The following is a 14439-nucleotide window of genomic DNA, read 5'->3' as shown; positions in this document are numbered from 1 at the left end:
GTGTGGCTGAATTATCAATTGTAAGTTTTTTCTAAATTAGCAATTTAATTGGTATTTCTGGACTTTCAATTAAAAATTTGCGAGTTTTATAGAAATTTGATATGCTTGTTTATTACCTAGTTATACTGGATGTTGGGGGTTATTAGAGTTTTCTTATTCTGTAAATTTTAGACGTCCTGTTTTAGGAATTAGGAGTTACAGGTCGTTGTTCTTCGTTTTGATTTTCTTTTTGATTCTGATGGTCTTCATCTGAAGTTGGAACATAATTTGATAATGGTTGCTGGAAGTTAATTGTCATTAATATTGGCGTTTTCTGAAGTTATTTTTCTTGAAGTTAATTGGTGACTTCAAAACCCCAGTGGATAGGAAAATTGAGGACAGGGTTAATTTGATATAAACAATATGATGAACTATCTCTTTAGTAAATCAGAAAAGAATAAGGCAGAGTGAGAAATGACCTTCACAGTCAACTGGCCAACTCAGCATGCTAGATTTCCTAACTCATTAGCTAACAGAAACTGTCCTAAGTTGGGGCTGATTGATGCATCAAATCTCCCTAAGGCTTATTGATTAAACCCATTTTTGGATAGGAAAATTGAGTGGCCAATGTAGATAGAAGGAACAAAGTACAGTTTAAAGAGAGATGTAAGAAATAGAGACTAAGATGACCTCCAATATATATGGGGGTTTTTAAAAATCTTCCGTTTGACTTGTACAAGATTAACTATTCAAACCTGCTCCATTCCTTACTATAGTACTTTGATTTAATTGATATCTTGACTAGCTTCCGGACATGGAATTCTTACCTCAAAAGTTCTCTCATAATCTCCGATTCACTCCTATTCAGTTAGTTTTGGATGATCGGCTGATATTATTTCCAATTAAGCAAAAAATAATCATTTTATCACATCAATACTGTCAAAAATACAAGTTCTCATATGTGGATTGCCAGAGTGATGCAATGTGTTGAGCCTCTTTAAAATCCTATAACCAGCTAGCTAGTTTATAAGAACAAGACTTGCCCGACTAAGTTTAATCTGGTCAACAAATGGTTATAAAGATTAAAGAATGTGCTAACTAAGATTATTTACAACTGATTAAGACGCAGTATTTTATTATGCAAAAGGACTTGAGTGCCACTGAAATTTCTACTCAGAAAATACAAAGATACGGCATTAGAAACATAATGACCCTGTCAGGAATTCAGGATTCTGATTAGCACAGATTTATTGAATAAACAATATGATGAACTATCTCTTTAGTCAATCAGAAAAGAATAAGGCAGAGTGAGAAATGACCTTCACAGTCAACTGGCCAACTCAGCATGCTAGATTTCCTAACTCATTAGCTAACAGAAACTGTCCTAAGTTGGTGCTGATTGATGCATCAAATCTCCCTAAAGGCTTAGACTGTAAGATGTATGAGTAGTTCAGTAGTGGTTGTTTTTTCGTTTCGTGTGTGTAGTTTTAATGGACCATTGAATGTATGAGGTTGGGTCTGTTGAGGGTTTGCTGGACTTGGGTCTGTTGTGTGTGTAGTTTACATGGACCAAGCCTCCTGCAGTTTTCTACATAAACATATTAAATAAAATAGAGGGTCAGGTCTGGTGATACGTGGTACCTCCATGATGCAACCATTTGCTTCTTCAGCCAACAACCAAGTCACAACTTATGCAAACTGCAGTCAGTACTCAGTAGTCTCTGTAACCAAACAGGTCAGCTCCAAACAGTCGGCAGAAAAAGCCACCAGCAGTCAAATTTTGCCACAATACAGATGCAAGCCAGCACTCTGTAGCAAGTTCTTCTCCTTGCTTAGGTTTGGTTCCTCATCATCAATGGACATGCCTTACAACATGTTTTATAATCTCATGTTTATTTGGCTTTATCCTCTAATAGGTTCCTTGAGCACGAACTGAAAACTTTACTTCTCTCATTTTTTTTAAGTGGCCAGGGGAGATTTGTTTTTAATATTCTGTAAAAACGCTTAGATGGTATGACAAAATAATTTCATTGTTTTGGCATCTTAAGCCTAACTGATATGTGTTAGAGACTTATTGTTTTTTGCTGCTCAATGTGATATGTGGGTCACTGTAGTCCTTCCCTCCCTAGTCAGCATCAGTTAAGTTAAGTGTATCATATTCTTGGCAGTTATAATTATATTTTCTTGCTTTGATTGAATGCTATGGAAAACTAATTAATAGTCAGTGTAGTGTATCATAATATTGGGAACTTGTTAATTTTAGTAGTGTTAAAGAATGTGTATGCTTGCCATGGCTAAAATTCTAAAAGATTAAATGTACTCAACAGTTATAATAAACTAAGGCAAGTTTGTGAAGTGTATTTTATTTTTATTAATGAGATGTCAATTTTTCTTATTTCTAATGGTGTAAAATAGCAACAATGGATCGAAAATGGATGCTTGCTAGGCGTACTAGTGATGAATATGAGAAAAGGGTGGAGGAATTTATTATATTTGCTATTGATCATGCTGAAGATCCGAGTCGTATTTTGTGTCCATGTATCAATTGCAACAACATGGTCCGACATAACGTTGAGGATGTGAGAATCCATTTGGTGGTGAACGGAATTATTCAAACATACAAGTGTTGGATAAAACACGGTGAGACATTAGAGGATTTTCCTTCTTATGTGAGTAATGAGATGTATGGTGAGATGTATGGTGACACAGAAAATGATGAAACAGAAGCTGATGAAATGGAAGAGGATTTGGATGTGGATCGTTTAGAAGAAATGACACATATCTTAGGGAAGAACATTGAAGGTGGTTCTGAAATGTTTGAGACCTTGAGTAATGATGCAAAGACACCGTTGTACCCTGGGTGTACTAAATTTAGCAAATTATCTGCTGTGCTAAAGCTTTATAACCTGAAAGCACGTGGTGGAGTGCCGGATGATATTTTCACAGGCTTTCTTAAATTGGTGAAAGAGATGCTGCCTGCTGAGAATGTGCTCCCTGATCGAAATTATGAGGCAAGGAAGATGTTAAGCTCCGTCGGCATGGGTTATGAAAAAATCCATGCATGCCCTAATGATTGCATTTTATATCGAAAGGAATATGCATCATTAGAAAATTGTCCAGAGTGTAATACTCCACGGTACAAGAACAAAAAGGTTCCATCCAAGGTTATGTGGTATTTTCCAATAGTACCCAGATTTAGACGCCTATTTAGCATTGCAGAAGAGGCAAAGAAATTGACATGGCATGCAGATGAGAGATTGAAAGATGGTTTACTTAGACACCCAGCCGATTCTCCACAATGGATCAAGATTGACAATGACTTTGAAGATTTTGGGAGTGAAGATAGAAATTTGCGTCTCGCCCTTGCCGCTGATGGGATGAATCCTTTTGGTAATCAGAGTTGCAATCATAGTACATGGCCAGTGATTTTGATGATCTATAACCTTTGTCCTGACTTGATAATGAAACGAAAGTATATGATGCTGACCATGTTAATTTCAGGCCCAAAACAACCGGGAAACGACATAGATGTGTATTTGGCACCATTAATTGAAGATTTAAAGATGATGTGGGATTCGGGTATACAAGTTTTTTATGCTCATCGCAATGAGAATTTTAATCTAAAAGCCTTGCTTTATGGAACAATAAACGATTTTCCAGCATATGGAAATTTGGCGGGATATAGCGTTAAAGGATATGAGGCGTGCCCTATTTGTGAGGAGAATACATTCTCACCTTACTTGAATTTTTCTCATAAGAATGTCTACCCGGGATTTCGCAAATTTTTGCCTATTGACCATCATTATTGAAGGTGGAAAAAAGCTTTTAATGGGGAAATTGAAGAAGGTACTCCTCCAGTGCCGCCATCAGGAGATGAAATACTTGAGAAAATGCAGAAGTTGGATGTTAAGCTTGGGAAGTTAAACGCGAAAAATGTTCCCAGTACCGGGCACAAAAAGTTGTCAATATTCTTTGACCTTTCGTACTGGAGGACCTTGCATGTTAGACACTTCCTTGATGTCATGCATATTGAGAAAAACGTTTGTGAAAGTCTTATAAGTACTTTACTTAATGTGCCTAGTAAGACTAAAGATGGGGAGGCTTCTAGACTAGACTTGGTTGACTTGGGGATTAGAGCAGAATTGGCACCAATCAAGCGTAATAGTCGTACATATCTGCCACCAGCGTGCTATACTCTATCTAGAAAGGAGAAAATTGCTTTTTGTGAGTGTCTTTATGGAGTTAAGGTTCCCGAGGGTTATTCTCCTAACATAAAAACACTTGTATCAATGAAAAACTTGAAGCTAATTGGCTTAAAGTCACATGATTACCACATTCTTATGGAGCATCTTCTTCCGGTTGCTATTTGATCCATTCTGCCAGAACCTGTCCGAAATGCTATCACAAAACTTTGCATTTTCTTTAGCGAGATTTGTAGCAAAGAAATTGATCCTTTAAAGCTGAGTGATTTGCAAAAGGACCTTGTTATTACTTTGTGTCAGTTGGAAATGTATTTTCCGCCATCATTTTTTGACATTATGATACATTTGACTGTACATTTGGTTAGAGAAGTTCAGCTATGTGGACCTGCTTATTTGAGATACATGTACGCCGTTGAGAGATTTATGAAAATACTGAAGGATTATGTCCACAGTGGAAGTCGACCAGAAGGTTGCATTGTTGAACGCACCTTGATTGAAGAAGCTCTTGAGTTTTGTATTCACTATCTTTCTAATGTCGATGCAATAGGGCTTCCAAAGCCTAGGGATCCTGGAGGGTTTCAAGGAAAGGGGATTGTTGGAAAAAAAGTGGTGTCTTTATCTCATGAATAGTGGCATCAAGCACACTTGTATGTCCTTCACAATAGTACAGAGGTTGATCCGTACGTGGAAGAACACATGTTGTTTTTGACAGGCTTACATCCACGCAGGAGTAAACAATGGATAGCGGAGAAACACAATCGCTCTTTCATTGAGTGGCTGCGAGTTCGAATTTCTGATGAATTAGATAAGTCACCCTTATCTATTTCTGACAGATTGAAATGGATTTCTCGAGGTCCTTGTTTTGAGGTTATGTCATATTCTGGTTATAAAATAAATGGCTATACATTTTACACAAAGGATAGAGACAAGGAGACAACCATGCAAAACAGTGGGGTAGCTGTGTTGGCAGAAGCTATGCACATCTCTAGTGCGAAAGATAAAAATCCAATCTATGCTAAGATGACTTATTATGGAGTGATTCAACACATATGGGAATTAGATTATAGGACGTTTAGGATTCCTATTTTCAGCTGCAGGTGGGTAGATCAGAACAATGGTGTACATTTCGACAAGCAAGGGTTCACTTTAGTTGATTTTCAGAGAGTGGGCTGTAAGGATGAGCCATTTGTATTTGCTTCCCAAGCAAAGCAGGTTTTTTATGTGATTGACCCGGCTGATAAAAGGCGACATGTTGTTTTATCGTCAAATAAAAGATCTGCATTTGGAGACCATGATGTGGATGACATGGAAGATCCTTCATTCTCATTACAATCTCAAACAGTTAGGAATAATGAAGTGGAAAATCAGTTTTACATCTAGATGATCATGAAGAGGGGATATGGGTTGCTGATGAATCAGAGTCAAGTACGAAAAAGGGAAAAGAGGGAAAAAAGAGAAAAAAGACCCAAAATAATTAACATGGATGGTAAACCCAAAAGGATCTTTTGTTGAGTCTTAGTTATGAAATTTTATTAACTTATTATCTTAGTTAGGAAAGGATCTGATGTCGAGTCTCATCGTATAACATTCCATTTCTGTATGATACATTATACATGTGTCTATGTACTGATTAATTTTGATTTTACCCCTTGCGCTCCTCTTTCATTCCTAATTTGTTTCTATAGGTTGTTCTGACTTTTTCTTTGAATTTCACTCTACGACAGGGAGTTTGTCAATGGCTTGCTCTGAAGTTGGAGTTTGATTTTGGTTCTCTTTCCTGAAGTAGTGATCAGTGAAAAGGCAAATATTTGTCCGTTGTTACTTATGGTAGGTTCCACTACTTCTGCTTGTTGTTTTCTGTTTGATTTGCTACTTTGATTTCAGCAAACCTTGAGTTTTTAGCAATGGTAAAGCTTTGACTTCTAGTCTCTATTTAGATCTCTGATAAATCGTAGTTACTTTGAATTTCATTAAAAGCATTTATGTGCTGAACACCTGATAATTTCAGATGCTTGAATTATGGAATCTGTCACCTAACTATAAAAAGATGGCAGGAGCTACAAGCTTTTCCAAATAGCATCTCTTAACTAGGTTACTTCTTTTCATAGATACTTGATGAATACCGACGCAGGAAGTGATATACTGTGAACCGGCATTAGTTGACTTTCTTACAAGCTTAATTTCAGACAGGTTTGAACTAATTACCTTAAGAAACGAATTACAGTTACTCACTGTAACAAAAAAATAGCAATAGGGAAGAAGAAATTTACCATAGAGTGAAGATAAAGCTTTCCTGACTTTAAGCTCACATCCATCACAGTCCATTCTGACTTTGAGCTCACAGTTTGAAGCTGCTTCCTGTTCTTCTTATTGTGCATATGCCGCCTACCACTACCCATCATTTCTGAAATAAACTCCAATGTACCTCCTCCAACTCCCATATCTCTTTTAATTCTTTACAAATACAAATCCTAACTATAATTTCAGATGCTTGAATTATGAAATGTGAGTGATAACTAATAAAAGATCAGTGATTCAGCCAATAAATTTCTATTATAAAATTTTCGATTCAGCATCAAATATATGCCGTAAACACAGTTTGTTCCTGTGATTATTTAGTCAAACTGAAAATTGCTAGTATGAGACTGAAAATTGAAAATTACCCAAGCTATGTACTTCCTTGACCGTTACAGTCACTATGCCTGATTTTAAAAATCTTTTAAAAATTACCGTCACAGTTACCAGTTCTCATCAATATAAGTAACTATGCATGATACCATATCTAATCCCGAATAGAACATGAGAGTGGAAGACTAAATACCCAACGCGTGGAAGACTAACTAATCCTAAAACTCAATAAACCTGAATCGAACTTGTTTTCAATCAACCAACAAAAACGCTAAACCAGAAAACTATAATCATATAAAGTGTTCATTTCCTATTTACCAGATCTCATCAGAATATTTCCTACCTCTTTTAAAAATCAGGCATAGTTACCAGATCTCATCAGAATATTTCCTACCTCTTTTAAAAATCTTTTAAAAATTACAGTTACAGTTCACTTAAGATTCAGATATTCAGATTCAGATTGAGATACTGTATGATATATAACCAACAGCTTATCTACTGATTCAACCAAGTAATAGATCAGTGTAATTTTATCACAAAGTATGAGACTGAAAATCTCTTTTAATAGTTAAACTTACAAATTTTCATGGTTTCTTCCAGATTAATGGCTTCTTTAAATATTGATCAAGAACGAGGTGGCGATGAATCTGATAGTGGAGATGGCCTCCTTTCTTATAAGGGAAAAGAGGATAAAGGTCATGGTGCTACTAGGATGGTTGCATTGGTTCGAGCTAGAAATAGAGGTGTGAGATTCGATGTTCAGTGGAATGCCAATGGGCTACCAATCGGGACTGATAGTGATAAATTGATGAGTTATTGGGGGGCTAGCATCCACAAGAATGCCCCTATCATCTACGACAATTGGCACAAAGTTCCTAAAAGTTTGAAGGATGCTCTTTTTGAGGATCTCTCAGTAATATTCTTTACTCTATTACTGAAAATTGAGATGTATGATAACCCTTGTGAATAATTTGATTTAATTCTATTATTACTTTAATGCAGATAACATTTAGGGTTAGCGAGAGAGAGAAATCCTGGTTTCTAAAGAAAGGAGGGCGGTGTTGGAGTAACTTCAAATCTGATATATCAAGAAATTGGTTGTTTGATCAACATGGGAAGTTGCGAGAAAAGCCACCTAAGAAATATGACTTTATTGATAGCATCCATTGGAAAAAGTTTGTGAAAAGTCGTCTTTCTGATGAATTTCAGGTATATATTTCCTTTCTAGTTGATTTCACACAGGGATAAGTAGCAAATTAGCCCATTCACCTTCACATGAAAGCAAATTAGCAATGTTATTTATAATAATATTTGCCGGCATAATCTAAACATGAAAATTTAACGCAAATCTTGTCGTAGAACAAGAATTCAAAGTACTCTCATTATGCTTCCCCCTCAGTTGTTATGCATTACATGGCTTCCTTTAAATCCCCACTCCCCAAGTTGCATCCATGGAGTTTGTTAAACTAATAAAACAACATCCATAGTATATTGCTTCACATTCAATATATATTGCGCCTATAAGAGACTAATTAAGGAACCAACGAAGTATATGATAATTAGTTTAGATTTTTTATTAATAAAACTTACTATTTGATGTTGCTGTAATTATTAATGCTTGCTTGACTAGGAAAAAAGTGAGGCTAATCGAGAACGTGCAAGTAATAATGGCTATCCTCAAAGGAAAGGACGAAGAGGTTGTGCTAGATTTGAACAAGATGTGGTATGTATTAAAGTTATTATATTTACATTATATAATTATTCCATGTAATTGAACTGACATTTAGTTTTGTTTTGTTTTTAGATTAAAAAAATTCGAGCAGAACCAGGTGGTAAAATTGTAACATCTGTAGGTCGTGGCCAATTGTGGAAACTTATGAGAACTGACAAAGATAAGAACATTATACCTTCAGCTAAAGAAGTGGCTGATCGAATTGTATGAATTTGTCCTTTGTTTTTTAACGTATGTATTTAATCGTATAATGATTTTAATGTCTAAGGACTGTACTCTTATTTGGTTCTAATGTGTTACAGGATGACCTAATGCATCGTTCATCTCAAGGTGAGTTTGTTGATAAAGGACGTGACGATGTACCACAGAGGGCTTTGCAAAAAAAGAGGGTGGTGGTCGAGTAAGGGTTGTTGGTGCTGGAGTAACACCTACAAGTTACTACGGAAAATTGCCTTCAAGGGAAGTCTGCTTAGATAAGATGGCTGAAATGGATGCACGTGTGAAGTCATTGGAACGTGAAATGATTGAATTGAAAACTTCAAAGCCCAAGAAAAAAAAGAGACATTGTGATGAGGAGGATATTGTTGAAGATCGAAGCCCTAATGAAGTTTCTTTGGAATTGGAAAGTTTGAAGTCAAAGGAAAAAAAGAGACTCCGTGAGGAGGAGATTGTTGCAGAACGAAGTCCTGATGAAGTTGCTTTGAATTTGAAAACTTCAAAGTCTAAGGAAAACAAGAGCCTTCGTGAGAAAGAGATTGTTGTAGATGGAAGGCCTGATGAAGTTGCTCTAAAATTCAAAGTTTCAAAGTCTAAGGAAAACAGGACGCATTGTGAGGATGAGATTATTGAAGATCGATGCCCCAATGAGGTTGTTCCGGAAAGTAGCAAATGTACTCGTATTCCCGAGGTAACAACTTCCCGTTTTTTCCATCTTTCCAGTACACTAAATATGAATGTTTTACTCTGGAAGACAAGTTTTTCGGCCCTATTCTTTTCATGCACGCCAGCGAACTTTTGGAACTCTTTGTAACTGAACTCCACTTACTGTACTCTATTATTAATATTTGGTCATCTTTTTACTCACTTGCCTTGAAACTGAGTTTGATTGAACTTATTAACCCTGAATTGATAAATTTTTCTGGATAAATGGTTTAATTGAACTTATTAGTCTGTTATAGTAAAATATGGCCGAAATTCTATGCTGATTAGTGGTTTCCTGAGTTTTTATAGCACTAATAATAGTGTTTTCCTGAGTTTTTACAGCATTCTGTAATCTGCCTCAATCAATGAGTTCACTTTATTATTTGATTAACTTAAAGCTATGAAGGCTTTAGTAAGTATTTTCATCAGTGAAGAACTTGAACTTGCTGCAGTTTGGTGTTTTGTTCCTCCCTTGGTATCCCCTTTTCACATGTTCCATATTACAGTTTGATGCTCTTTTCTATGCTAAAAAACTAGTGTTGTGTAGGGAATAATTGCATGCCGCTTCGCTTTATCCGATCCGAGTTATAGAGTGGTCGCTAGGGGAAAGGTGCATAATGTCAAAAACGGTTCTGTGGTACACAACGCGTCACTACCACCAGGCTACATGAGAGTTGCTATTGACTACACAACCGAGGAACTCACACCTTTGCCCGTGCCTCTCGATAATGGTGAAGCATCCATCATCAAAGAAGCAATAGGGACAACTGTTTTGTGGCCTATAGAACTCATTATTTTGGATAACCCGGTATAAAGTTAATCTTGTTATTCTTTCTATATGACTGTCAATTGGCCTCCTCTGTTTATGAAATTTCAACATGTGTTTTTGCTTATTTGATATAATAATCAGAGCTTGGTTTACAAGTGTTCACAGGATAAAGGTTCTCCAAAATGCAAAGATAAGAAGACTAAAGATTCTCCGTCAAACAACATCGTCAGAAAACTGAATTCGAAGGCGAAACCCCTTGCTGCCTTTAAAGATGACTCCTCTCATGCGTCGTCCGAGTTCCAACCGCAAAAGTTGGATGAAAACCATGAAACGGTGGTTCCTTTACCTGATAGACTTTCTCCTGATCTTCAGATCATGCGCAAGTACACTTTGAAGATGAACCACGACGAGCAAGTTCAAATCCTTATTGACATAGGAGTTCCCGGTAAAAATAAGCAAATCAGTATTGGCCGAGAGGAAATTTTTCAATTCCTAGCCCAAGCACAAATCAGAGATTATCATATGTTGACTTACATGTCGTGAGTTCTATTTGGTTTTTGGTTCATAGTTTGTTTTATGATTTATTTAGTATATCTAGTGTTTGTAATTTACTTTTTATGATGAATTGGTAGGTTATTGCATCGTTGCTGCCAAATGAGAGGAGTAATCAGTTTATTTGGCTTTCTATGCCCATCTGGAATATCTCCTGCACCACAAGTTAAGAAGTGGGAGATAAGGAAAATTAAAGAGGATCAAATATCCCGTTCTGAGTACATCAAGAATACATTGACGACAGTTGGGGCAACCAAAGGAAGAGTCTTCTTAGCACCGTATAATGATGGGTATAGTGTTTCTTAAGTTTTTGGTAACTGTATTTGTCCCTTATTGTATTGTGTTTAATTATTAATATTCTCCTATTACATCTTACTATACGGGCGCCATTGGGTGTTGTGTGTCATTGATCCGTACAATGATGTTGTATATTTTTTGGATCCTCTAAACAATGAAAAGTACAAGGGCACAGGGAAAGGAGTTCAAGATGATTTGCGTAAGATTGTAGAAAGGTAAGCATAAATATTTCTATTCCAATACTCTATAAACCTTATATCAGGAAGTTTAGACACGAACTGAAACTGTTTCCAACAAAGAACAAAATATATACAGTTCAGATAGGACATGAACTGAATCTGTTTCAGTAATTTAGTGTTGTCTTGTTGGGATGATGATTTTCCTTTTGATTTGTGCTAAAATTGTTGAGTCTCATATGGGCTCATCAGTTACCTGCATACCTTGGATTGTTTACGGTGTTGCTCCATTTTAAAGTAACATCCCTGCGACATTGAAAATTAACTATTTGTTATTTTTTGCAAATGGACTTTCATTTTTAGCTGTTTTAGCTGTTTAGTGTCAAGCCAAGAAACCAGGTGAAGCAGGTGTAGCTTGTAGAATTTTGTGTCTTAGCTCCTTTATGTTGGGTGATATCAGGTGTAGCTTGTAGAATTTTGTGTCTTAGCTGTTTAGTGTCAAGCCCAAGAAACCAGGTGAAGCAGTCCAAATTCCAAAATATAGCCAGCTAGCCTGATCCTAGTTTTGTCAGCCATTTCCACAGCAACTAAACAGATGATAATCGTTTCTTGCTTACTTCTTAGCTTCTGTAATTAAGCTGTGGCTCTTTAGTGACCTTAGTGCATAGAAGCGGTACTAGAAAAAAAAGTTTAATTAACCGAGTATATTATTAAGCATTTATAGCAAGTTACACTTAAATACAAGTTATGAAAGATATATAAGTAAACACATATCTTGATACTAATTCACAATGCACCTGAAGATTCATAGCAGGTTCAAATCCAACTCTATTGCCTACACATCATAAAGTTCAGAGTAAGTTAAAGGATAGATGTCAGAAAATTAAACATAATTAGTTAACTGCTGAGACTTAGAGGCTCACACACTGACAGAGAGAAAATATATGGGAAAGGAGGGAACCTCAAAATTACTTAACTTTAACTAAAACGCCATAAATTTGCTGCCATTGATCTTTAATTCACAGCCAGCAGGATTTTAGTATAACAACCTATGGAGTATAATTGATGCATCGTCCTTTTGTCAAAATAGTACCGCTTCTATGCACTAAGGCCACTAACGAGCTAATAGGCATATCGTTGTCCTAGCATGGCCTTAGATACCACTGCATCTACTTCAATTTCATGCCCAGCCTGAAATCCTTGTTTTGAAACCATAAAAAATCAGCTAGGGTAGTTCCTGCTCATGAGAAATTTATCAAGTTTCTGGAGGGAAGCAGATATATGCCTGTGAAGTTGGCAGCTTCTGGTTTTGTATTTCTGAAAGACTTACGTCCTGAAGAACCAGAGGTATTGTCTCTTACTGATGCACCTGCTTCTGCTTCTGCAACAACAACAAATTCTGATGCTGCTGCTGCACCAGTGCAACAGGGAAGTGTAGCTGCCATGGCTGTTGATGAGGAGCCCCAACCCCCTCAGGCTTTTGAGTACACCTCATAATTGTCAATGATTAATTCCATATCCTAATTCCAGATCAATTCTCATCTTAAGACTCAGAATAAGCAGCAAACAATCTGATTCCAAAATATTCCAAAATAAGCAGCCCTTAGAAAGTATACTACAGTTAAACAATCTGATTCCAAAATCAAGCTTCTGACTCCTTGCTTGCGAGTTAACTGAATTGCAAACTGCCAGCACCCCCTCATCCTCTTTTTACTTTTTTTTGGTTTTGTTTGCAGAGCACTTTTTGGGTTTCGAACTGAAAACGGATTGTTGAAGAAAATAAAAATGAGCATCAAGTGGATACAGATACAAGTATGTCCTATGATTTATGTTTATTGCAATTTTTATTTGTTTTTTAAAGTATTCAAAAGTAATTGATTGTATTTTTCTTGTGTAGTGTCCTCGGCAAAAGAATGTGATCGATTCTGGATATTATGTCATGAGATACATGAAAGAGATCATCGACCATAAGCAAACTCGAATATTTGAAGATGTATGTATTTTTCTTTGCTCAATTAAGCCTAGACATTATTATATGCATTGTCACTAATTATGTTAATTTTCTCATTTTGTAGTACTTTCATGATTGCAATGTTCCGAATTATGATCAAGGACAAATTGATGAAGTCAGAGCTCAATGGACGCGTCATGTTCTTCTCGTGTGAATATTGTGATGTATTAATTATGTTTTTCCAGTAGAATTTCTCTAGAACGTTTTAATTTAATTTTATTGGTTTGAAATTAAAAGAAGCAGGGTGTGACAAGGATACTTCTTTTTGTTTTCTAGTGTGTTTTTATTCTGCTGTGTATTTAGGCATATATGATTTTAACTTATGTACGAGACATCGAGATGTTCATTTGATATGATAGAAATGAAGTTGGATTTTATATATATTCAATTTGATTTGTAGGTTATAAAATATTTTTATATTTTATTACAGGTATTTAATAATTAAAAATTAAAAATTAAAATTTAAAAGAAGCCCGACAAAATTTTTAAAATGCACTTAAACAACAGCGCTTTTTAGTTACACGCTATTAATTAATTTAAATTAAATTAATCATAAACTTTCCCGCCATACTGAACCTTTAATAGCGCTTATATATTGAATACTACTAAATGAAGAAAAAATGACAGCGCTTTTTAAAAGCGCTGTCATTCTTTTAACAGCGCTACTAGTTAACAGCGCTTTAAAAGCGCTGTCATTCATTGAAAAAAGCGCTGTTAAATGCTTATTTTGTTGTAGTACTCATGTAATCCTGTACGAACCCTTCCATAAGTCAACCTACTTAGGACACCTCGGATTGTACACAGTAGGACTCGGATTTTAAATAATTTTCAAATGATTTTTAAAGACTTCTTCGAACATAATAAAGTGTCGTTGGTTTAAGCTTAGTATGCGTCTATCTCAACGTTGCAAGTGAGTCAAAAAGATTTTTAAATATGATTATGGGTAAAGAAAGGCACCTAGCTTTTGGTCAAGGCACACTTCAACATGTGACTACTTTGACCATGGCAATGTCGCACAATACGACATCTACAAGAGAAGTAGCAGATCACTACTCGAACGTACCTCGCACTAAACGAGTCTAGTTCAAACTATTCATGATCCGTGTCACCATGAATGCATAAAAAACGTATGCAAAGCATTATAGCACCAAGCCAATCCCGTAGCTACAATT

The 14439-nt window shown here is 36.0% G+C and overlaps 1 protein-coding gene across 1 annotated transcript; it reads left to right on the top strand.

Annotated features, from left to right (window-relative positions):
* Nucleotides 1-2399: 2399 nt before the first annotated feature.
* LOC110805392 (uncharacterized) lies at nucleotides 2400-4811 on the top strand. Its single transcript, XM_056834138.1, has 3 exons — nucleotides 2400-3451; nucleotides 3791-4337; nucleotides 4482-4811. The coding sequence occupies exons 1-3, from the start codon at nucleotides 2400-2402 to the stop codon at nucleotides 4809-4811; spliced, it is 1929 nt and encodes a 642-aa protein (XP_056690116.1).
* The last annotated feature ends 9628 nt before the right edge of the window (nucleotides 4812-14439 follow it).

The sequence above is a fragment of the Spinacia oleracea genome, chromosome 1 (assembly GCF_020520425.1).
Source record: "Spinacia oleracea cultivar Varoflay chromosome 1, BTI_SOV_V1, whole genome shotgun sequence".
In the NCBI taxonomy this organism is placed as follows: domain Eukaryota; kingdom Viridiplantae; phylum Streptophyta; class Magnoliopsida; order Caryophyllales; family Amaranthaceae; genus Spinacia; species Spinacia oleracea.
Note: the sequence above shows the minus strand (reverse complement) of the source record. Positions and strands in the feature narration are given on the sequence as shown.

Excerpts from the sequence above, each read along its gene's own strand:
- LOC110805392 (XM_056834138.1), top strand. The coding sequence starts at position 2,400 with ATGGATCGAAAATGGATGCTTGCTAGGCGTACTAGTGATGAATATGAG. Across the intron at positions 3,452-3,790 it reads GACTTGATAATGAAACGAAA|GTGGAAAAAAGCTTTTAATG; the intron begins GTATATGATGCT and ends TCATTATTGAAG. Across the intron at positions 4,338-4,481 it reads TTATGGAGCATCTTCTTCCG|TTGGAAATGTATTTTCCGCC; the intron begins GTTGCTATTTGA and ends ACTTTGTGTCAG.